At 43.8% G+C, this 22,980-nt stretch overlaps 2 protein-coding genes across 2 annotated transcripts; both read right to left on the bottom strand.

Annotated features, from left to right (window-relative positions):
* Positions 1 to 587: 587 nt before the first annotated feature.
* LOC142053530 (fatty acid-binding protein 5) lies at positions 588 to 5,823 on the bottom strand. The gene is made up of 4 exons (XM_075085314.1): positions 5,668 to 5,823; positions 2,638 to 2,810; positions 1,583 to 1,687; positions 588 to 1,454 (listed from the first exon to the last, which is right to left on the bottom strand). The coding sequence occupies exons 1-4, from the start codon at positions 5,741 to 5,743 to the stop codon at positions 1,404 to 1,406; spliced, it is 405 nt and encodes a 134-aa protein (XP_074941415.1). The 5' UTR covers positions 5,744 to 5,823; the 3' UTR covers positions 588 to 1,403.
* A 12,651-nt stretch (positions 5,824 to 18,474) lies between these two features.
* Positions 18,475 to 22,528, bottom strand: MRPL53 (mitochondrial ribosomal protein L53). The gene is made up of 3 exons (XM_075085304.1): positions 22,388 to 22,528; positions 20,661 to 20,773; positions 18,475 to 18,943 (listed from the first exon to the last, which is right to left on the bottom strand). The coding sequence occupies exons 1-3, from the start codon at positions 22,474 to 22,476 to the stop codon at positions 18,819 to 18,821; spliced, it is 327 nt and encodes a 108-aa protein (XP_074941405.1). The 5' UTR covers positions 22,477 to 22,528; the 3' UTR covers positions 18,475 to 18,818.
* Between the last annotated feature and the right edge of the window lie 452 nt (positions 22,529 to 22,980).

The raw sequence follows: 22,980 nt of genomic DNA, 5'->3' as shown, positions 1-22,980 counted from the left end.
AAAGTCAGGAAAAATACTAAATGAAGGTGATATGAAGATTGGCCAACCCAGAAAAAGAGACATTAATGGAACAGGAAAAATATTCACTTTATATAGAACATGAAAATAAAATTGTAAGAAATATGTTCCATCTATAAATCCTTTCAGATGACACAGGTAAAGGGGATGATTCATAAATAGCCATGAAATTATGAAAAGGACAAATGGTCCAAAATTATCAGAAAAGTCATTTCCATGGTTGGTAGGATGAACATAAAAGACCAGACTTTTCTTCTATTAGGGTAAGCTCAATCACATGATACACAGAGCAGCTAAGATATCAGTAGCGCTGAAGTAGCAATGGATTCTGCAACAACTGATCCTGCAGACTGGAAGTACACAATTGCATGATCCCCCAGGCTTCTGAATCTGTTAAAAATCTCCCCATCATCTGTTGCCAAACAGCTTCACTTTTAGGACATGCTCACCTGGTGTGACAGAAATTCACCTCAACCTTTATAATTTTGACTGATTTGACACTGCTTTGGAAAACTAGTAGCATCATAGGCTCTGTTTCCCAACCAGTGTAAAAGTAATACTCAAGACACTGATGTTTCCAATTATTTATTATGGCACTTTAAAGCATATAAACTCCATTGCCAGGTGTTTCAAGGCAGTTTAAAAATAAAAAAAAATAAAATGAGGCTTTAAGTTTTAGGCAGTATTTGAGTAGATTTTGGTTAAAAATTGTTAGAATGTTGCTAGACAGGAAATAAGAATTTTGCTAGGAAAACAAAGAGTCTTCTCAGAATATATGTGTTTGCTTAAGTTAATTACGTCCATTGTCTCACCAGTATATATCTTTCACATAAGAAATTTGTGGGGTTGAAACATGAAAAAACAAACCAACCCCTGAAAATGCATCCCTCTACTCACCAACTTATGCCTTAGTTATATCCACCCCATTCCATTAACTTTGTAACATGCAAGTTAGAAACAGGTCTAGAGCCTGAACTCTTGGATGTTTTTTTCTATTTCAGGTTTTACTACCTTAGCAGTTAAGGACACTGGTCAAAATTCAGCTTGCTATTAATTGTTCATTGCCATATAGTGCCTTATCTTGAACTGAAGGCAGTTTGTAGTAGAGCCTAAAACCAAACAGAGTTTTTATAAAACCTCACTTTAAAATTCCACTATAGTAACAACATTTCCACTTCATATATTTGACAATTTTATTTAATAGCCTCACAAGTTCAGAATAGTTACATAATAGTTAGATCACGGCTTTTAAAAAGGATTGCACTCGGCGACTCAGTCCATTGAAATACTAGAAAACAGGGAAAAGGAAAATACGGAGTGTAAAGGAGCTCGGTCCACTGAACTGAGTTGTTTGTAGCAAGTTCCTACTGAACATGAAGGTGTCCTCATGCTTTCTGGTAGACTCTAACACACTTGACACCATTCATGTCACATTCCTAGAAGATAAGGAGATGGATTTATTAATTTGCCTCAGTACAGGCTATAAGCAAAAACATCTTTTGGAGTTATTTTTCATGCTACTGGCCAGCAGCACTCAGGGATCAGAAAGGAGGATTGAACTTACCACCACCAATTGTCCATCCACTAGTTTCCGTGTTATTATGGTCTTCTTGCCATCCCATTCCTGCTCCTGAATCAATGACCCATCATCTTTTAAGCTGACAAGGGTCTGTAAGAAGAACCAGAACATCAATATTTTACCCATGACTTTTGATGGAGACGGAGGCTTTCCAACACCGTATTCCAAAGGAAAAATTCCCACCCCAGCTCCCTCAATAGTAATTTTGCCACTGACATCTACAAAGCCAGGCTATTATATTAAATGTTTTACTGATCCTCTTCTTACAGTAGCTCACTGCTTGTTCACTCACTGCTCTGACACATTCCTGCGTCAGGCAGACCTTTGACAGCGTGCACAATTTCAATTAACGAGAGCAGACGACGTTCTCCGTTCCTCTTTTTGTACACGGGCTTTGAGCTTTTGTGTAACGTTTATCTGATCTTGCAACAATAGATGAGTTGCCAGTGTGTGGCTGGAGGGGAGGGTGGTACATAGAGATCACTCACACAAGGGAATGAGAGACGCATATCGGAGGGCTTCTTTGTGTTTAACCTCCTTTTGGATGAATATTCTCCCTACTTGGTGCAAGGACAAGCTCTTTGCCTTCTAAACTGTGATTCACATCTACGCCCTGTGTGTCTGTTATCCCACAGCAGACTGAACCAGGCTCTCTTGTTATGCAAATAGGAGTCTGAGAGGAAAGGTTAACGCTAGGGCTGCATCGCCTCTGATTAAACATCAATGGGATTTCTCCCACAGGCTTCAAATGAAGTGGCATTGGGCTTTAACATGGATTTAGTTAGTTTTAATAACACAATGCATCTGCTACAAATTGAAAAAAACAAAATACACAAGATATTATTCAGTTCAGCATTTTTCCCTCTTTGGAAGTTGCTTAATTTAGAAAAAAAAATGTATTTCAATGAGACTTACAGCACCAGCTGCTCATCAGACAAAGCATTGTTAGTATGGATGTCAAAACTGACTTTTAAATAGCGTCTCCATCTGTAAAACACCCCAAAAATTGTGTTTTTCAGTAGAAAATCTAGTATACTGACCTGAGTTTTCCTGCCATCTAATGTATTTTCCTCAAATTTCTCACCAAGCTTGAAGCTGAACTGTGAAGTTTTGAAGGTGCTTTCTGTTTTTACGGTGATTGTGTCCCCATCCTTAATAATGTAAACATCTGGTTTGGCCATGCTTCCCATTTTTCTCATGGCCATACCCACACCTGCAAGGCGAGAGGCACGGAGTGTCACAAAGTCAGTTAAACCCTAAGGCTTAGGGTCACACAAGAATTCAGATACCTAATTCCCATTTAATTAGGCACCTAAATACACTTGAGAATCAAAGCTCAAGAGCCACAAAGAAAAAGGATGTTTTAAACTATCCACAGATGAGGAAGGAAAAAAAAGCTTATTTGCAGAGTTATTCTTTAGCTTCCTTAGGGAACTGAAGTTAAATCTATTTTGCCCTCTGGAGGACTCGCAGATGTCCCAAAACTCAGCATTCAATTTTTACAAACAGAAATAAACTATAAACAGGAAAACAAGCACAAAAGCTTAAACTAATATAAAATTATTCCCTTCAAGTTCTGAAGACCTTGAAAAATCTGACAGGGGTTAATCTGTCAATTAAAAACCACACCTGCATATTTATTTCAACTTACTCAAGAAATACTCTTCCATCACTCTGTACACAATTGCAAACATGCAGCTTTTAATAGAAGTTCATCTTCTACATCTTGTATCCAAAGTATGGACTTGCGAATTAGAAAACCACTACCATGCAAAATAGTGCTTACACACACACACACACAAAAAAAAAAGACCCTGAGAGAAATAAGCTTTGCAAATGACTGAAAATTCATCATCTGGAGACAGCAGCCCTCAAAACTCTTCAGCAGAAGAGACTCACCCTGCCTCAGCCCCTGCTCAAACCACAGTTTGAGTGGTTTGCTTGAGTCTTTTTGATCTGAAGGATGAAGACAGAAATAAGAGGGCAGTCGGGCAACAAACATGAATCCATAAAACTGGAAAGTGCAGATCTGAACCAAGAACTGGTAAGCAAGCAGTTGGAGCAGAAAGTGCCACCAAGTCAGCAAGTGTCCGGGCTTTGCAGCTGGTCAGTTAGAAAATGTCACGTAACAGCACAGCAGCACTCCCCTGGAGCGCACAGGATACTTGGGTGAAGGCTGAATCCACAAAGCAATGACTACAGTTTCCTTGGGAGGTGGAAACAACAAAGTACTTCCCAGCCATAGCTTCTCCAGACTCAACTGAGATTTCAGGACTAAGCCTTAAGCTTGAGACTGCAGAGCAAATACCAGTCCTCCTCAGTCCAGCTTTTCTGACCCGAACTGGAAATTGTCGCAGTGACCCCCCACCCACCCTTTTGTTGCCATCCAGTCCAGAGTAATCAGTGAGTTATTTGATCAGCTACGCCTTGGAATCCAACTAGAGAGATGAGCCGTGTATGTTTTCCATATGGCAAGGAGTGAAATTCAAACTTCTTTATCCTTGAATGTTCTTTTATACAGACTGAGCAGAATCTGAAGAATCTCGTTTATCGTGCATCAATAGGATCAAAGGCAGAGAGTTTCCTAAGTAGTCAGCAAGGGTGAGATCCAATAAAGGACTGGCTTCTAAAGTATGACTTGGAGTAAATTTAATTACCTAAATTGTAATTGTAAAAAGGAAAAGTGACTGATTTAAGATTGCGATCTAAAAAAAAACAAACAAACAATACTCAGTTGCTGCCTACATATGGGAGGTGCTCTGCAGTTGCAGCACTTAATTTCTGCTTTGAAGTTGCAATTTGGCGCATGCCTAGCCCTGGCTGTTAGACGTGAGCACCACGGCATCCTAATCCATGGCTGGGCTGAACTGAGCTGATCTTAAAATTCTTGAATATCCTCCGCCAAAGCCTCCCAAAGGGCTCAGTCCAGAAGGCTTTCTCACAACATAGCTACCACATATTGACAGGCTTCTCACAAAATGCAATTACAGCCACCACTGTCGGCAGGGTGTAAATGCAGTGATGCCATTTCTATTTTACAGGAAGAGCGCAAGACCTGAATTCCTTCCTCTCCTCACTCCAAAGACATTCAAGGCCATGGCCTCTGCCTCACGAAAAAGCATCCTAGCTTTCAGAAGTGAAAAAAATGCTGAAAATCAAAGCACCTCGGCTACAGAGCCACTGCAAGGTGTCTTATCACCTGTTGGCCAAGATGCTCAGAGGGAGGTGGTAAATGTGAACTTGCAGAGGAGGCTCCTGGCGTTAGGTCTGTTCTTGAATCAGTCATTTCATGTTGCAAAATGTACAGTGATCTGGAAGCGGGGATGGCAAGCCAGTACTATCTCCCCCAGATAAGGGTACTACCCACAACATGATACAAACAGCCCCTGGCAGTGCAGTTGGCTGTCGGTTACCCATAGGTAGTTGATCCAGTTTGGCTTTCTCATGAGAAGACACCCAAGGTGACTTCACAGAAATCAGCCCAGGCTCAGCAGGTCTGTGCGCGGCCACCCGGGGCGGTGGGAGCGCGGCCCGGGCGCCTCTCGTCTACCCCCCGCCCCCACCCCCCCCCACCCCCGCCCCGGCGGCTGCCCCAGCGCCGGTCCCACCGCCCCGGGGCACTACCCGGCGAGGGAGGAGCAAACTGGCCTAATCGCAGCCGGGCTGCTGGCACCGGCGGATAATCCGGGGCGCTGCCGCCGGTGGGAGGGGGCCGCTGGGCGGCAGGGAAGGCGCAGCACCGGGCGGCGGGAACGTGCCTGCTGGCACCGGCACCTGCCCGCCTCCCGGCGATTACCGTGCAAAAAAGGGTTGCCGACATCTTTAGGGCGCGGAGACGGCAGCCATCCCGGGAGGAAGGGTCTGCTCCCGGCCGGCGCTCCCTCCCCGGCGCCGGTAGGGCGCGGGGCTCCCGCTGCCGCGTCCCGGAGCATCCCTGCATCACCCCCCTCCCCCCGGCCCAGCCTCGGGGCCGCGCCCGCCGCGGACCTTGGACAGAGCCTCGGCGGCGGCACCGGGGGCTGCATCCCCGCCGCCTCCCTCCCTCCCTCCCGGAGCCGCCGGCTCCTTACCCAGCTCCTTCATATACTCCTCGAAACCCTCGCTGGAGACGAGGCACCATTTGCCTAAAAACGCATCGATGGCCATGGCGGCGGCGCTGGGGCTGTCGGTGTCCCCGGGGGAGCGCGGAGGCAGGAGGACGGGCTGCAGCGGGGCCGCCGCCGCCTTTATAGCGGGGCCGGCGACATGTGCCGCCGGGGAGAGCCAATGGGGCGCCCGCCGCGCCCCGGCCCCTTCCCCGCCGAGCCCCCGCCCGGCGAGTCCCGCCCGCGGCGGCGGCGGCAAGAGCGGGCACGCCGCCCCGCCGCCTCCCGCACACGGGCACGGGCACACGCGCACACACACACGCTGCGCCCCGAGCCTGCGGCTCCCCCGGGACCGCCCCACGCTGCGCCCAGGAACCGTGGGACACCGCCGGAGCCGTCCCGCCAAGGAATGTCGTAGCCTTCTTGTTGGGATGCAAACGCTGCCCGGCACCTACGGCGGTGGAAGAGCGCGGTGCGCTGCGCCCTGCCACCCGTGGGGTCCAAAACTGGTCTGCAGGATTTTGGCTCCAGGGAATTTTTGGCGGTCTGTGGCACTGAATCCTAACTTACGCCATTTATTAGGAATGATGCTTTTTATGGATAATTCAGGAGTGAGCAAGCATGGGCCATCATGTGGCACAGGGACAGAGCAAGAAGGAGCCAACATCCCAAAACAGTTTATTGGGTTTGATTGCAGGCCTTCCCAGCATTCCCCCAAGTCCTGCTGATATATCATAGAATCATAGAACGGTTTGGGTTGGAAGGGTCCTTTAGAGGTCACCTAGTCCAACCCCGCTGCAGTGAGCAGGGACATCTTCAACTAGATGAGGTTGCTCAGAGCCCCGTCCAACCTGACCATGAATGTTTCCAGGGATGGGGCACCTACAACCTCTCTGGGCAACCTGTTCCAGTGTCTCACCACCCTCATTGTAAAAAATTTTTTCCTTATATCCAGTCTATATCACCCATTACGGAGCTACAGCAATCTGTAGCTTGCTGCTGACCCAGGAGCAGACCTGTTACATACACACAGCGATCAGGTAGCAAACGAGATCAATCAGAATACAGAACTAATGTGGGTACTTGCAGTACACAGGAAAAATCAAAGCCTGAATGCAACCTCATGCTTTAGCACTGGAAAAATGCAGATTTGGTTCCTTGGTTTTAGTCCATATTGAATTGCGATACCCTAATTCCTACTTCTTAAAGGAAAACGGCAGTTGCCATTGCTGCATACTGGTGCAGAAGTACCATCGTAAGATTCACGCTGGTACCCGGCCCTGTGATGGTTGGGCCAATCTTTTGTCAGGTGATTCTGTCAGGTGAGCAGAGAGCTTCACTGTCATATTCTGTGAGAAAGCTGCTGTTTCTAAGTCACAACAGAAATCCTGATACCAACATGTGCCCAAGATTTGTTTCCAATATCGGGGTTATGCCAATCTCTGCCTCTTTTGGCCTTGTGTCAGACTGGATGAAACCCAGACCTACTTTCTCCTGACCGGAAGAACAGAAATCTGAAGATATGCCTAGTGCCTGGAGTTCTTTGATGGAGTAGCTGTGGCTCTGTTTCTCTGCTAGTACTTTTGTGGAGGAGTTTGAGACTGAGGTGTCAAAACCAGGGAAGACAGCAAGGTCCCTGTGCTGGTTCCAGAATTTCACAACATGAGAAGGTGCTGTGAATCTAAATGTTTTGGTGCAAGGAGGATGCTTCCCTTTACGCTTTGCAGTGATGCAACTTAGTAGAGCTAAACTGAATCAGTTTGAAGGCTCAATACTTTCTAGAAAAGGTCAGATTTGTCATACACTAAGTAATCAGCTCATTTTTCAACTGAGATTTCTTTAAAAAAAATCCTTCTGTTTAACTATTCTTCCCTACTGAGCTGCCTTTAATTAGCTTCCACTTCTCTGACTATATGTTTGCTTTTAATATGCAAACAACACTATAGCGTCTGCTCATAAGGCAGCAAGCCACATTGCTTTTTTTTGTCATTAAGTAGGTGCATTGAAATACAAGACTTTCAACGTCCTTCCACTTTTATCTTTTCTTTTTGGTCTTGGCAAGAGACTTCGGAGTAAATTTTAAATTAGGCTGGTTTGCTACCTAAGTCATGGGAGAAGAACAAAAATACCATCCATCCCGCAGCTCTTTTCTGGTTGCTTACAGAAAGGAGAAATGAAAAGCAATATTTGGCACCAAACAGAATCATCCTTCAGGAATCGGGAGGTCTTCAGTCCTGTAAAATGGGGACAATTTCTAGAAATAGAGATCTTGGCTTTACTCCGTGTATGCTAGCAAAGAATTTTGGATCCACATTTCTGCAGTGCTGCCTGCAGATGGCTTAACAATACACAAATAGTATTCAGGTATAAGTGCTGATAATGCAACAGATTATGTAAAATCCACTATTTCCATCTAGTGGTGAGACATGAAGTACATAGAGACCCAGCTACCTACCTGTGCAGGACGCTGCTATGTTTTGGAATCCTCCCACAAGTAATTTGTTTTGATTTATTCTCCTTACAAATTTTTCAGGTCTAGGCATGTAAATTCATATAAGATGTAAAAAGAAAGAAGAATCTCATGTCTCTTTCCTGAAATGCAGACTATTAGGATACAGTGAAAAAGAAAATCTATCTGAATTTTTACAAAAATCTAAAGTTTTGCAAAGTAATCCTATGATACAGATTACTGCTTGTGATAACTGCAAAGCCACATCTCAAAACGTCTTTGAAACAGGATAGTGCTGAAATATATGGTATCTCACGTAGCAAATAAAGTAACAAGAGGGACCAGAGGTGTATCCTTCTGGGTAAGGTACAAGCGGACCGGGCTACAAAATATATGGGGTTTTTTATGATGACAGTACAGTATATACATTGGTCAAATATTTCAAAGGTGAGGGAACTTGGCTTCCTGCTTTGGGAGTCAAAACAAAATGGTCAGATATTCAGAGATGCTTGGGCCACAGGACTCTGTTGCTATAAATCCCAGTTCCTGCCTGGTTTGAGGCTGACATCACAGTCAGACATGTTTTGTGTGTGTAGTCTCCTCTTCTCTCTAGATATACCCAAAGAGAAGCAGCAAATACATATATTCATATGAAAAGCTTTCAACTCCTATGCCACACATTACTTTTTCAGCACAGACAGCTGAAGTTCTCTAAAGTTTTGCTCATTTCCACGTTAAACTACATTGTCCAAGAGAAGGAGAATCAAATTTACAATGAGAAGCATAAATTTTTGCGTGGAAGTTAGCTGCACGGAAAGCACGTAGCCACAGTTAGAAGCAACCACCACCTTGGCAGTGTGGGCCTGCCAGAGAAAATGTTTTCCCAAGGTAGTCAATCCCTTCTGTCCCGTAGGAGGGGAGGATATTAGTCCTTCATTACCAAGTGCAAAGAAAAGGACCAAGGAGAAAGAGAGCACAGAGACCTTCGTTCTACTCCTTTGGGCAAGAGTGCGTCGTGCAGTGATGCTTCATCTGACGTGACAGTTGGGAAGCTGTGGCCAGCAGTGTTTGAGGTTTCTGTTCACGTAGCCATAGCATTACCCACTGCATGTAAGCCAAGCCATATTTTGTCTTTTGGAGTCATAATACCTGCTGCTTGGGCAGGGCAGAGCACCACCACCTCCTCATCTGCAACGTATCGCTGATCAGGTTGTATAGGAGGTGTAACTTTTTCCCTAGACCTTTACTCATTAAACTGCCCATATGTTTAACTTGGAAGGAACCCAATCTGATAGCGCTATACTTTGCTTTACTGTGTAAAAGGGAGGATCTCGCTTTCCTTCTATACAGACTTACCATGTATATATAGTACCTTCTGTTACCGATACGCTTCTTCTAGACAAGATTACCTCTTGAAGCCTTAAAAAATTGCCAGCAAAATTGGACACTGCAGCCTGAATTTTACTCATCAGCCTATCCCTAGCTGTGAAAAAAATTAAAGCAGTCCATGAATAATAGTTACTCATCCCCAAGGCATGGATGAGAAAAATTGCATAGGTAGCACAGCTTTCTGTTTCCTTGTTGTACAAGTGCGGTTTTCCCTTCCCAGCCATGTCATCACTGGGCAGACATGATGAAACACATGCTACGGTTGCATAGCTGGTCTAGGTAAGCTTGACTCCAGCTCAGGAGCTCTTTGCTTGGGCAACACTAGAGCAGGGATTATGAAGCAACACATGAACCTACAAGTTTTTATTTGTATGTCAGTATGTACAAGATCTTCTAGTGTATCGGCACACCATTACCTCTGAGCTAAAAGACCTGGGCATAGCCTGTGTTTTATCAATGGACTTTGTGTGATACATCTCAGGTTTCAAGTCAAAACAAAGCCATCTTACTCTCCAGCATGGTTTAGTCTAAGGAGCATAGGTCCAAGGAGTCCTTGCTCTAGATCTGGCCTCTACTGCATCTGCTCTGGGTGGCTGGCTGTCGGGGACAGGCAGGCTCACGTGTGCGCGGATTCAGTGACGAGCCAACTGGAGCCTTGATCCTTGCTGATGCCACAGAACAATACTGTGATGCAATTAACACGCCAGCAACCTCAGTGTATATCCTGTATGCTGCCAGCAGCACGTTCAAAGCAAGTTTAAAGGGAAATGATTACATCAAGGGCAAAGTTTATTGCGGCAATGGTGTGACAGATCACCAGTCGTACCCTGCCTAAAAGACAGAAGAGAAAGCTCCAGAGGCTGCAGTGACCAGAAAGAGCACTCCAGGCTTCATTTTCCTCATTTTCATTGACATTTACAGGCAAAAATGACCTGATGTCAGTTCCAGCCCAGCTCACAGTGACTGCAGATACATGCACTTGTGTCTAAATTTGGAAGCTTTGAAAAACCCTCTTTATTTAGCAGCAGTATTTACCCTGAATAACAAACATCCACACATTAGTATAAAAAATATTTTTATTTATCTTCAGAATCTGATAAGCAGCATAGTCATTACAACATTAAAAAAGCAATCAGGATGACTACAAATTGTCCATAGCTGTAGTTTTAGCACTGAAAAGGCTTTTGATCCGCATAAACCAAAAGCATATTAGCAGGGGATACCTGCTCACAGCAGAGGCTTTCAGAACGATAATACTCTGGCGGGGCTTTTTAGAAACCTCAGATGTACAAAAAATTAACCCAAAGCTCTATAAATAAAGCCAAATAAAACCCCCAACTGTCCTTTCTGTGTGGTGTGGAACAATAAAGACATAAGGGCAAAGATGAGGAACGGCAATATGATTTGGAATAAATAATGACAAAAGAAATATTTCTACCAATGATAAGCAATTAGCCTATGAAATTTAGAATCACAAATTACAGATGTGCCCACCAGATTTTGGAAGGGGTGTATAAAGTTTTAGCATTATTTTGTTGATTGCATACTACGAGTAGTTTCATTACTAAGGATATTAATCAACCACTGTCAAGGTAACCTCAGAAAAAAAGTTTAATTTATAGTTACAGTGATTGCACTACTTTTCATGCTCAGGATGTCACCAAGGAGAGCATCACAGCTGTAGAAATCTGGAAGACAGAGCCTAACACTCATCCTCTACAGAGGAAGGATCTTCTCAGTGTAATGTGGATGTCAACGCTTTTCCCAGTTAGAGAGACTGCAGCTGTTGCTCCTCATGTTTAGCAAAGCCCTGTCCTAAGGTGTTAGGAACACATGTAGCCTGCCTACCAGATCAGGGCTCCCAAAGGACTTCATCCTGGGGTGACAAGGGCTTAGGTTTGAAATAGATCCCTGGGGCACGGTTGATGAAGGCTAGCTTTTGCCTAAAAGCACAAGTCCCCTCACATCTGCATGCAAGGGAAGAGATAGGCTCTCCGGGGTGCTGCTCAAGCATTAGCTTCCAATTCTGACTTGCCTTTCAGAAAAGATCTCATCTTTCATGGACTGTAGAAGAACCTAAAGAAAAAACATTTGGAAGCTAAAGCTAGTTCTTACTATTATCCCATTCCCATCACCAACACACTAAGTTTGCCAAGTGTGTTGACTACATGACTCGTGTTCAAAAGATCTTCGAAGAAAATTCTTGCCTCGGGCATCTCACACAACCATGTAGGACTGGCAGGTATTCACCAGTTTGCTATTCTGGACTTGAAAAGCCTCGTGGTATTCGGATTTACATCTTTGATTCCTTCATCTAACATGTAGGCCAGAGAAAATCTATAAGGAGGTAAGAAATTACATTTCAGTTCCCTGATTTTTTCCTACACTTCTGCCACAGGATAGTTTCTGGTACTGATTCTGGCACTTCTATATGGAGCTTAACTTGATACTGACCTAGCTATGTGAAGGAAAGGAAGAATTAATAATCTGATTCTTAAATCTGCCATTTCCAGTAAATACTTTGAAATTCATTTGAGAAGTGTACTTTGAAGACAAGTTCTGTAAAGCCCCACCTAGAAAAAGAGACTTTAAAAACTCCATGAAAATAATTATGGGTTTTTTTGTTTGTGCAAGTGATTCAAACCTCTCAGATTCACCAGTAATGAAAAGACAATTCAGTGAATCTGTGCAAGAACCGTGTTTGAGATGACAGATTTGCTGGCTTTGCATGCTGACCACGCTGTTTTTACAGTAAAGCTGGTCTTTGACTCCTTGCTGAAAAAGGGTGAAGAGATCAAAAGAAACAGAGAAGTAGTGCCCAAGTCAGGAAGGAACCTGCTGCTTTGCCTCCTGCCTGTCCTCTGAACCTCCTTGCAGGGATTGCCAGTCTGAGTTGTGAAAACCTGTCCGTGAAGGACTCCTCTTTCCCAGGCTTTGCTCTTATTGACTGAGTGTTCCCTTCACAAACAGGTCTGCTGGTCCACTTTTCCAGCTAATTTGACTCAAAAGAAATGTTCTTTTCATATGTAAGCAGGTTAACCTTATCCAGTGCAGCACAATGCACAGATCTCCTTTGATATGCTATTAACCTCTGCTGGCAACATTGCCAGTACGTCGGAAACCGCTTTAAGTCAAGCAGAGTCTCTATGCTCGCCTTAACTCTGCTTTCAAGTACCACTTTGAAACTTCATGAGATGACAAAACAGGTGAGCAACTCCTTTGCCTTCACACCTGGAACTTCTAGCCCTGAGCACAGCCTTAGTTTTGTAACATCTTGAGAAGGCCAGCTCAATGTAAAGACGATTTATTGTTAATGTAAAGACGATCAGGAGCAAAGTAGCACCTCTAACCATTTGTGCTGCTCTGTCCCAACATTTCTCAGCATACAGAGTGAGGTTGATTGGGGAGAACAAGCAGTGGTCTACCAAAAGCAAAGCACCTTGGCTGCTTGAAGCTACTGCAAGCTCTTGTCAGACAATGAAAAAGGTTCAGAAGAGTGACTTCCAGGGGGAAAAGGTGAGACTGGGTGAGATCAAATAGTACCAAGAAAGAAAAAGGCTATTATGCCAGAAGGAGAAGGGAAGGAAGCGTGGTTGGGCACTGCTGATAGGTGTCTTGTCAGTCTGAAGGTGACTCCAAACCACCAGTGGAGGAGCAGGGCCCAGCATCCAGGGAAACTGGTCACACATGTTGTTGATGAGGTGGGCAGTAAGCCAGCATTTCTTAACCTGCAAGGGGTGGGTACACCTGCACAGGGAGAGTACACAGGCAGAAGATACATTTGGGAGCAAAATTCTTGAGAACTGTTAAATAGAGTCCAAGGATATTTACTGGGTGCAGTGTTCTGGGTTTTTATTTTGCTTCCTTACAGCATATAAACCCCTTGGTTATTCTAAATTCTTATCCAGTAGAGGTGAAGAACTAGGAAAAACCAACCAAAACTAATGCATTCTTCTACATCCAACAGGGCAAATACTTGTGGGCAATTTTCTGAAATTAGTAGATGACACCTTTTGCACATTCACAAACAGCAAAAATGTGTTAGGCTGCAACATTTCCAAAATAATTCAGATTTAAAGCATCTTCCACTCCTCAAGTGGGGTTTGCACAGCAATACTGTATTGCACCCTATTTTTCCTAAAATAGGTAGCACAAAATTGCTTAAATTAAGATCCCTGCAAATAACAAAGAACCAAATTTGCACTGGCATACATGAACTACCTGATAGCATGTTTCTACTTGTTTCTAACTTGCAAGAAAGGCATCAGGACATCACAATTTTGTATTTATTTGTACCATCTAGTAGTTAAAACTTGCTGTAGAAACACTCACTAACACTGCTGCTTGCGGTTGAGATCTTTAATAAAGATACCATTATCTTAGCCAGTGTTATCTGAATTCAGGACTATTTTCCCTATGCATTGCCAAGAGCTTCTAAATAAATAGGTATTTGTACAATAAACAGGTCTAAGATGATTCTAATAATTGTTTTAAACCTCCAGGTTAGAGATCTAAACATTTTAATGTCATCACCTGCTATAAGACACCCTACATGGACATGGGTGTTTGTATTTAGTTAATCCCAGTGTTTTCAGGGCCTGTACCAGTTCCATTACATTTAGGAAAGCATCCACGTATTTTGTAGGGTAGAGCAATCAAGATTAGCAGGCTAGAGAATAATAACATGCAAAGTCAATGCTCACCCAGCCCCGCTTTGTTCTGCATGACTGACCTTAATACCCTCTACATCCACAGCCCTACACTGTGTATGTCAGGAAGATTTCAGAGCAGCAGGTCGCTCGGTTTTGTTTCAGTCAATCAGCAACAGAAATGGATACTGTATGAACAGCTTGCAGCAAAGTTATCTAAAGGCTTAGAGAAGAAAGTCATTAAATATTATCTCTAACATACTTGAAAAATAAATTCATACCTTTATCTACATGGCACAGGGAGAGCAATTTTCTACATATTAGCATAATAATCACCAGAGGAGTACCTCCTTGCCCATCTTGCTTGTTTGTATCACTTCAGTATCTTGTAGCCTTCAGAATGCACATTTTTAGCTTTATTTTTCTGTCCTGTATGTTTTCCCTTACACCTTACATATTCAAATCTTAGACATTACTTCTTTTCACACACAAAACATATTGGAGTTTCACCCCTGCAAATTGCAGCTACTAGCACACACAGCAAGAGCAGCATCAGCTAATACCTCATCTACTGAATTGTCAGGCATCTCTCCATGGCTACATTACAGGCCTTTGGCCTAACCTAAGCAAAAAGGTTGGGCATCTCTGCGTTAAAATGAAAGCACATAGTAAGAGTGTGTCTTTATAGAGCAGGATGTCTATCCATGCGAGTAAAGGGAAAAAAACCATAATTTTTCTTCAACAGTGGAGAGAATTTATTTTGGCTATAAAAAGCCTGTACTAGGATCTTCATTTTTTTCCTTTTTCTCTTCATAAATATAAACTCCAGTCTTGGGCCAATATAAACACTATGGAAACTTAATATTATTTAACTCCTGTTTTACTCTTTAAGTACATACAGACAGGTAATTGTTTCAGAAGGATGTAAGTGCTTCACATTTAAACACAAATTTTACACACTGATGTTGTTGTCCAAACTGTCAAAAACTAAAAAAAATCACAAAAATCACCGATACATTACAGTAAGAGGGCTTTTGAGCATATGAATACATGAAGGTCAAAGAATACAAGAAGGTCAAAGAAAGGGTATCTCCCCCCAAATGAGCAAGAGTGACAAACCGGTAACAACAGATGAGGAGAAGGCTGAGGTACTCAGCGACTATGTTATCTCAGCCTTCACTGGCAACCACACCTCTCAAGTGGATGGACGGCAAGGCAGGGACTGGGGGAGAAAAGTTGCTCCCACTGTAAGGGAAGATCAGGTTCGTGACCACCTGAGGAACCTGAACATACACAAGCCTACGGGACCTGGCGAGATGCATCCCAGAGTCCTGAGGGAATTGGCTGGTGTGGCTGCCAAGTCACTCTCCATGGTATCTGAAAAGTCACGGCAATTGGTGAAGTCCCTGGTGACTGGAAAATGGGAAACATTGCACCATTTTTAAAAAGGGTAGAAAGGAGGAACCCTGGTAACTACCGACCTGTCAGTCTCACCTCTGTGCCTGGGAAGATAATGGAACAGATTCTCCTAGAAGCTATGCTAAGGCACATGGAGGACAGGGAGGTGATTCAAGGCAGCCAGCATGGCTTCATCAAGGGCAAGTCCTGCCTGACCAACCTAGTGGCCTTCTATGACGGAGCGACTACATCAGTGGACAAGGGAAGACTTATGGATGTCATCTCTCTGGACTTCTGTAAGGCCTTTGACACGGTCTCCCACAGCATCCTCCTCTCTAAACTGAAGAGATACGGATTTGATGGGTGGACGAGGAATTAGTGATGGTCACACCTAGAGGGTAATGGTCAATGGCTCAGTGTCCAGACAGAGAACAGTGACAAGTGGAGGCCCTCAAGGTCTCTGTTGGAACCAGTACTGTTGTATATCTTCATCAATGACACAGACAGTGGGATTGAATGCACCCTCAGCAAGTTTGCAGATGACACCAAGCTGAGTGGTGTCATTGACACCCCTGAGGGACAGAATGCCATCCAGAGGGACCTGGACAAGCTGGAGAGCTGGGCCTGTGAGAACCTTATGAGGTTCAACAAGGCCAAGTGCAAGGTCCTGCACCTGGGTCAGGGCAACCCCCAGTATCAATACAGGCTGAGGGATGAAGGCATTGGGAGGAGCCCTGGGGAAAAGGACTTGGGGGTATTGGTGAATGAAAAGCTGGACATGAGCCAACAATGTGCACTTGCAGCCCAGAAGGCCAACTGTATCCTGGGCTGCATCAAAAGATGCATGGCCAGCAGGTTGAGGAAGGTGACTCTGCCCTTCTACTCAGCTCTGATGAGACCCCACCTGGAGTACTGCGTCCAGTTCTGGAGCCCTCAGCACACGAAAGACATGGACCTGTTGGAGCGGGTCCAGAGGAGACCACAAAAATGATCAGAGGGATGGAATACCTCTCCTATGAAGAAAGGCTGAGAGTTGGCCTTGTTTAGCCTGGAGAAGAGAAGGCTCCAGAAAGACCTCATTGTGGCCTTTCAGTACTTAAAAGGGGATTATAGGAAAGATGGGGACAGACTTTTTAGTAGGACCTGTAGCAATAGGACAATGGGTAATGGTTTTAAACTGAAAGAGAGTAGATTTAGACTAGATACAGAGAAGACACTTTTTATGAGGGTGGTAAAACAATGGAACAGGTTGCTCAGAAAGGTTGTAGGTGCCCCTTTCCTGGAAACATTCAAGGTCAGGTTGGACAGGGCTCTGAGCAACCTGATCTAGTTGATGTCCAACCCCCTGCAATGAGCACGGCTGAGATGACCTTTAAAGGTCCCTTCCAACCCAAACCGTTCTATGATTCTATCATTAACCAGGGAATGAATAATTCTGCAGTGTTTTTCCACTTGAACAATTCTCACTTTCCCTGTAAGGCTTCTTCTGGTAAAGTCATGCTATATGATGTTCTTCTAAACTGGGGAGGGGGGACACATGAAAAAAAATCCCAAAACTGTCCTTTGATCAGCCTTATTTCTATTTGGTCAACTTTCTACGATACTCCTCTGGCTTGACAGAATTTAAAATCCTCTCAGTTTCAGATGTTCTTGTAACTCCTCCACTGGAAGGGAGCTCAGCAGCAGGTTCAGGAGCTCAGCACTCTGAAACCACTTGGAAGAGCTGGTGGCCTAATAAAAAAGGATAGCAGACTGCAGAGAAGGTATTCATCCCAGACTAAGTCATTCACGTCCGTTGTTCCCACATCTAAATTTCATTCACCCACCTGCCCCAATCATCTTATCTCACTCTCTTCTATTTATTGCAAACATACAGAGGAGGCCACCATAAAATATCATCAAATGTTTTTAGCACACGTCTGCTTCTCCAATGTAAGATACCACCTTGACTTCAGCATCCTGGTGAAGAAGTTGCGAAGAACTACCATGACAGTGCTGTTTAAAGCAATGTTGCTTTCAGAGAATGTCTGTTTACAAATCTCAGCAAAATTAAGGTAAAACTAGTTTCAGATTTGTGCCCTAAATGTGCTGCCAAATTAACTTGGGAAATATATACTACAATTTTATAGAAGTCAGGCATCTGATTAACAACAGGTAGAACTAATGCCTCTCAATAGTACTGCACCTGCAGCTCTCAAAACTGAAACTTTCATTATATTTTCATTAGGAATTGAACTAGAACAAAACTGATGCATATGAAATACATGCACAGTTGACACCTTCACCTGCAAAGCCTAAGGAGAGATCAACCCTCCCAAACCCACAGAGCGTTGCAATACAGAGACACCTTAGGTGAGACACCTAAGCACTTGCTTTAATAAATAATAGGGTTGGATATAGGGATATAAACACCAAATAAAGCTCTCCCTTTGATCTTTATAAAATATTTAGTGAAATCTTCCAAAAGCAAGTGACAAAAATACTACAAAACTGAACTTCAAAGATAGTCCTTTTCTCCAATTATCAGAAAAAAAACAACTTACCCTTCTCTTTGAGCTAAACTTAGCTACTTTTATGCAGGAGTAGCAGCTCCGCTGTGTGTTCACAGTCCCATTACCTCGTTACTTAGATTGCTGAGCTAAGTTTACATTTAGCAAATTTCACACTTTTTTGAAAAAGAGAGGAAGAAAATGGCAGGGACTTAGCAACAGATAAATTATAGAGTGGATTTTGTAATACTACGTTTATATTTGCTGCTCGCTGTCCCTCAGCTAAGTCAATGATGAATACTTTCAGTTTTCTTCAAATTTTTGTATTTAATAATTTTCAAAAATTATAACCACCCTACTAATATTTTGCATCCCACTGTACAGAAATGTTGTAGGAAATAATGTCCAGAGAGATGTCTTCACTGTAATATTAATTTAATAGCTATTATTATGCATTATTCATATTTATATGCAAATACATGTGCTATTAGTCCAACATACAGACAACTGAGAGGCAGCTGCTTAGAAAGATGCATTCATGCATCTTAAGCCACTCCGACCCACTAGTGTTAGAAGATTTGTTGATCCACTATGTTTTCCTTCAGGTGAAGACAGGGAACATTTAAATGGTTCATTCTGCTGCATTTTAAACTGGTCAGGGTTTTGGCCATCTCTCAGATTTTCTTGCATAGGAGAAAAGCCTTCTGTGCAGCCTGCTGTTTTTAACACATGTAAATGCAAACACAGTTGGTTTTCTGTTCTTCAGCGACTCTTCTTGCTTTTCTGTTCTTCCTTAAGCTGTTTTGCATTACACCTGGATCCCAATGCTGTTAACATTTCTATTGTTGTCAAGTTGGCTCCCTTCATAATCAATCGATCTCCATCAGCTGTAAAGGGGAAAAAGTCTCAAAGTCCAAGTCACAATTACTTTAGTGTGCATTTCTCTTTTGTATATATAAACTCAAGTACCCTGTTCATCTTATCTGATTAGAAAGTACTTCACTTACCAAGGAATCTGATTATGCACCAACAAGTAAATACATTGACCTGCACACAATACACATGTAATTTTCATTTCTGTATTGTATTACTGAAAAATCCAAAACATTTGTCTAGCTACACCCATAGTGAGAACACATATTTCATGAGAATGGCTCATACTATGCCCTCAAAGTTATCTAACAGAAGGCACAGAAGGCACTGGAAGGCATAATTTCCACACATGGCTCTACATTTTAGCAGCATGTTGTCTACAGTCCATTTAACTTACTTCTTTAGCCAAAACAACGAATTGGTTTACACAATCTGGTGGTTATAATGTAAGGAAAAAAAAAAAGCACTAGGATTTCTAAAATTCTGAAAGAAATTATTTTACAACAGGGAGAAGGCAGTAGAACTTAAGCATTGTACTGAAGTTAATTAATTACTTTTGCAAGATTTGCAAATACAAAAGCCGTACTCAAATCCATATAATGCAATACCATGCATGACATCCAAGTTCAAGCCACGTGTTTGCCAACTATAAGGGCTGCAAACTCTTCTTTTGGAAAATAATCACCTCTTAGAAAGCAAAGAGTTCAGAGCTGTAGCTCTTGGCATTAGTGAAATACATTGCTTTGGTTTTACGCTGTGAAAACCATTAAACTCTGCTGTTTAAGTCTTAATACATCACCGTTAAGAGACAAGGATGGGAAAGACAGAGGCATGGGGGAGGGAGAAACAAGCAATGTCATCACTGAAATAACTAGACTTTCCTAAGCAAAATGAAGTACATTCAACACTCTCGACATTTCTTCTGCTTCACTAAACATATTCTTATACTTTATAGGAAGTTTGAAGATCAGGGGGTAGCAAGAACCAGTAATAATGAAAACTTTATTGGGCTACATGACATATTGGTCCTTTACAGCACAGCAGGAAAGAAGATGCAGCCAGAAAAAAGGACAAAAGCAGATTAGAGCCATCTGTTCACAGCCTAGAATCTGGGCTGCTTCCAGAACTGATGACGTTTCCACCATCAGTTCCCTGGCTGCTCACTATACCCTCAAAGGGAACCAAGAAATTTGTTGTACATCAGTTGACCTCATTCTGCAAGTCCATCTGCACATGTATGGCCTTATCCATATGAGCAGTTCCTTCAAACTGCATAGTAAGTTACTCGGTTGCATAAGCAACTAAAGGTATTCAACTTTTCTGTTCTCAAGACTGAGATGCCTCCACCACAGATAACATAAAAAAAGATTCCAGGAAGTGAACAGATTCTTACATCAAAACAGAGCTACACTTACTTCCCTGGAATTCTACCTGACTGCAAGGTCACAAAAGCATGTCACTATAAAAGTCGACTAAACGCTAAAGTTAACTCCGTTCTTTGATCTAAGATCCACCAGATCTAACTGTAGGTACAAAGACATACACATTTATCTAGATATCAGGCTGTTAGTGGCTCCCTCTTCCTTTTTTCCTGCTAGGTGCGCAACATCTACCTATGGACCAGAACCAAAAAAAATAACCACAGTACAAAAAAAATCATAGAGAAGACAATACAAACCTGGAAGGTCTTTTTTTTTTTTTTTTTGCTAAGATTAAAATTGAGCTCCTTACCAAACATGACATCTACAAGTGGTTCAGACCCGTCATGTCTCACATCAGCAGTCACTTCACAGTTTCTATTAGTGGCCTGGATTTTTTTATGGTTTATACATCGAAGAAATTTTCTGAAAATATATTTGAAAATACATTAAGTATGCTATAAATAGAAGTTACAGTAAATCTATTTCTAAAAATAATTTTAATATCTTGATACTGCTGGGCAACAAAGTATAAATAAAATAGGATTTCATTTAATAATTTCAGACAGGTACTTCTTATGAGGTAATCACTCTTAAAAATCCAAATCGATAGTTACTTATTCGCTAACATGTAAAAAGCACAACAAATAATTTTTCAAAAATTCAGGTACATGCTTTCTGCATTTCTCTCAGCTGGGTTAGTAAGAATAGTAATTAAAAAAAATAGCAAAGTCATTTTCATTTTTCTTTATACACAAGTTGCTTACCAATGTTCTATTGTTTGGGTTTGAGACAGCATTTATTTATTTGGTCTCCTGCAGATTTCTGAAATGCATGACAGCTACTTGACATTCTGACGGCTTAAAGGCATTCTAAGATATGTTACTAAATTAATTTCAAAAGTAGATGTGCCTGTAAAGCTATTGCAAACTGACATTTTACAATTGTTTGGTACAGAACTTACATCAGTCAAGGAGCATAATTACTTAGATTTCTCCAACAGGTAATCCCCAAGATCGAACAGCAGCTGTTGCCCGCTCTATCTCCCATTACCAGTATCTGGAGTAGCGACTACAGACCCTCGCCTACAGGCTCAGCAACGGAAAGGGGCATCTCCCTGGGTGGTTTGGTGAGGCTAAATGCACATGGCTACATGCAGGGGTCTACACTTAGGCACAGAGATCCTCCAAAAACCAGCAGAGAATGAATGCTGCATGCATCCTGGTAACACCTGAAACAGAGCCCTTACGACAAACACAGCACCTTCTCATTCTGAAACGTTAAGGTTCTGCCCAGATTAAGCTACAGATAAATACTGCCCAATAAATGCAAGCCTTCAAAACCAAGATCACGAAAGTTAAAGCTCAGCAGTTACAGAAGTTTGGGAAAACAAGGTTCATCCCCGGAGAAGGAATGACAGATGCTATTTCCTTCATGATTTGCTCGCAGGACGCCTTCTTACTTTTGTTGGCTACAGTGGCAGCAAGTCACAGGGTCCTGCGGTAACAGCAGTTTTCACGGCTTCGTTTTGCGTCTGCCACTGCTGGGACGTGGGCAGCAGCCTGCTGGGGCGGCCGCTCTCCCTGCTCCTCCTCAGGGACCCTCCTCAGGGACCCTCCTCAGGGACCCTCCTCAGGGACCCTCCTCAGGGACCCTCCTCAGGGACCCTCCTCAGGGACCCTCCTCAGGGACCCTCCTCAGGGACCCTCCTCAGGGACCCTCCTCGCTCCCACAGGCGGTGCGGGCCTACGCCCCCCGCCGCACCCGAGCTCTGCAGCAGGGCCTAGGGCACAGGCCGCACTGGGCACTCAAATAACCCCAGCCTCTACCCCCTCCCCCGCCAAATAAATGAAATTAAAGGCAAAACGCCCAGCTCTCACACCTGCCGTGAAACGCACAGAACCCGCGCCGCGGGCACAGGAAGGGCGTTGGGTGGCTTACAGATAGGGGAGCCCGGCCAAGGCCTCCCTGCCGGGCGCGAATGCCCGAAAGCCAGAGCATGGCTAGGCCGGGGCAGGCGCTGCCCCTGCAGCCCCTCACCTTGTGCTCTCCACGTTGGACTCGAAGGGGCAGAAGCGGACCACGATGCTCTTCACCGGCCGCAGAACCACCCTGATCTTGGACGCCATCTTCTTTCTGCCCCCTACTACATCTCCCAGCAGCCCCCCGAAAGAGGCGGGAAATGGCGGCAGGCATCTCGCCTGCCCCGCAGGCTCCTGGGAAATGTAGTCCGCGGCGGCCTCCCTCCCCCTCGGGGGCTCGTCGCGCCCCTCATGGCGGCCCTGCCTCCCGCGGCCGTGGGGGTCGAAGGCCACGGGCCCTGCGGCCCTGGCCCCGCTCCTGGTGGGAGGCCCGCTGCCTGCCCTGCTAGCCTCATTTAACAACCTGCAGCGCTCAGGGCCCGGTTCATGTGTGGCTGTGGAGGGAGAAGGACTAATCTGTTCTAGCTCCTCCTCTGGCTCTGTGACACTGTAGATACAGTTGGGGGAAAAAAAAGGCACATTTTTGAATTAAAATTGACATAAAAGATCTCTTCTGGATTCTGCAGCAGAAGCAGCAGGCCCTTGGGCCGTTAAGACTTGCATGTGGGAGTCAGAGGGCGTGGGGTAATGCTTAGGGGAAGCTGTAGTATA

Source organism: Phalacrocorax aristotelis, chromosome 2 (genome assembly GCF_949628215.1).
Source record: "Phalacrocorax aristotelis chromosome 2, bGulAri2.1, whole genome shotgun sequence".
Lineage (NCBI taxonomy): Eukaryota > Metazoa > Chordata > Aves > Suliformes > Phalacrocoracidae > Phalacrocorax > Phalacrocorax aristotelis.
Note: the sequence above shows the minus strand (reverse complement) of the source record. Positions and strands in the feature narration are given on the sequence as shown.

What these genes read in the sequence shown, in the direction of transcription:
- LOC142053530 (XM_075085314.1), bottom strand. Translation starts at nt 5,743, where the DNA reads ATGGCCATCGATGCGTTTTTAGGCAAATGGTGCCTCGTCTCCAGCGAG. An exon ending in GGAGTATATGAAGGAGCTGG is followed by an intron (nt 2,811 to 5,667) that starts GTAAGGAGCCGG and finishes CTCGCCTTGCAG; the next exon opens with GTGTGGGTATGGCCATGAGA. An exon ending in TAGATGGCAGGAAAACTCAG is followed by an intron (nt 1,688 to 2,637) that starts GTCAGTATACTA and finishes TTCTTCTTACAG; the next exon opens with ACCCTTGTCAGCTTAAAAGA.
- MRPL53 (XM_075085304.1), bottom strand. Translation starts at nt 22,476, where the DNA reads ATGGCGTCCAAGATCAGGGTGGTTCTGCGGCCGGTGAAGAGCATCGTG. An exon ending in TCCAACGTGGAGAGCACAAG is followed by an intron (nt 20,774 to 22,387) that starts GTGAGGGGCTGC and finishes ATATATTTTCAG; the next exon opens with AAAATTTCTTCGATGTATAA. An exon ending in ACTTGTAGATGTCATGTTTG is followed by an intron (nt 18,944 to 20,660) that starts GTAAGGAGCTCA and finishes TCCCCTTTACAG; the next exon opens with CTGATGGAGATCGATTGATT.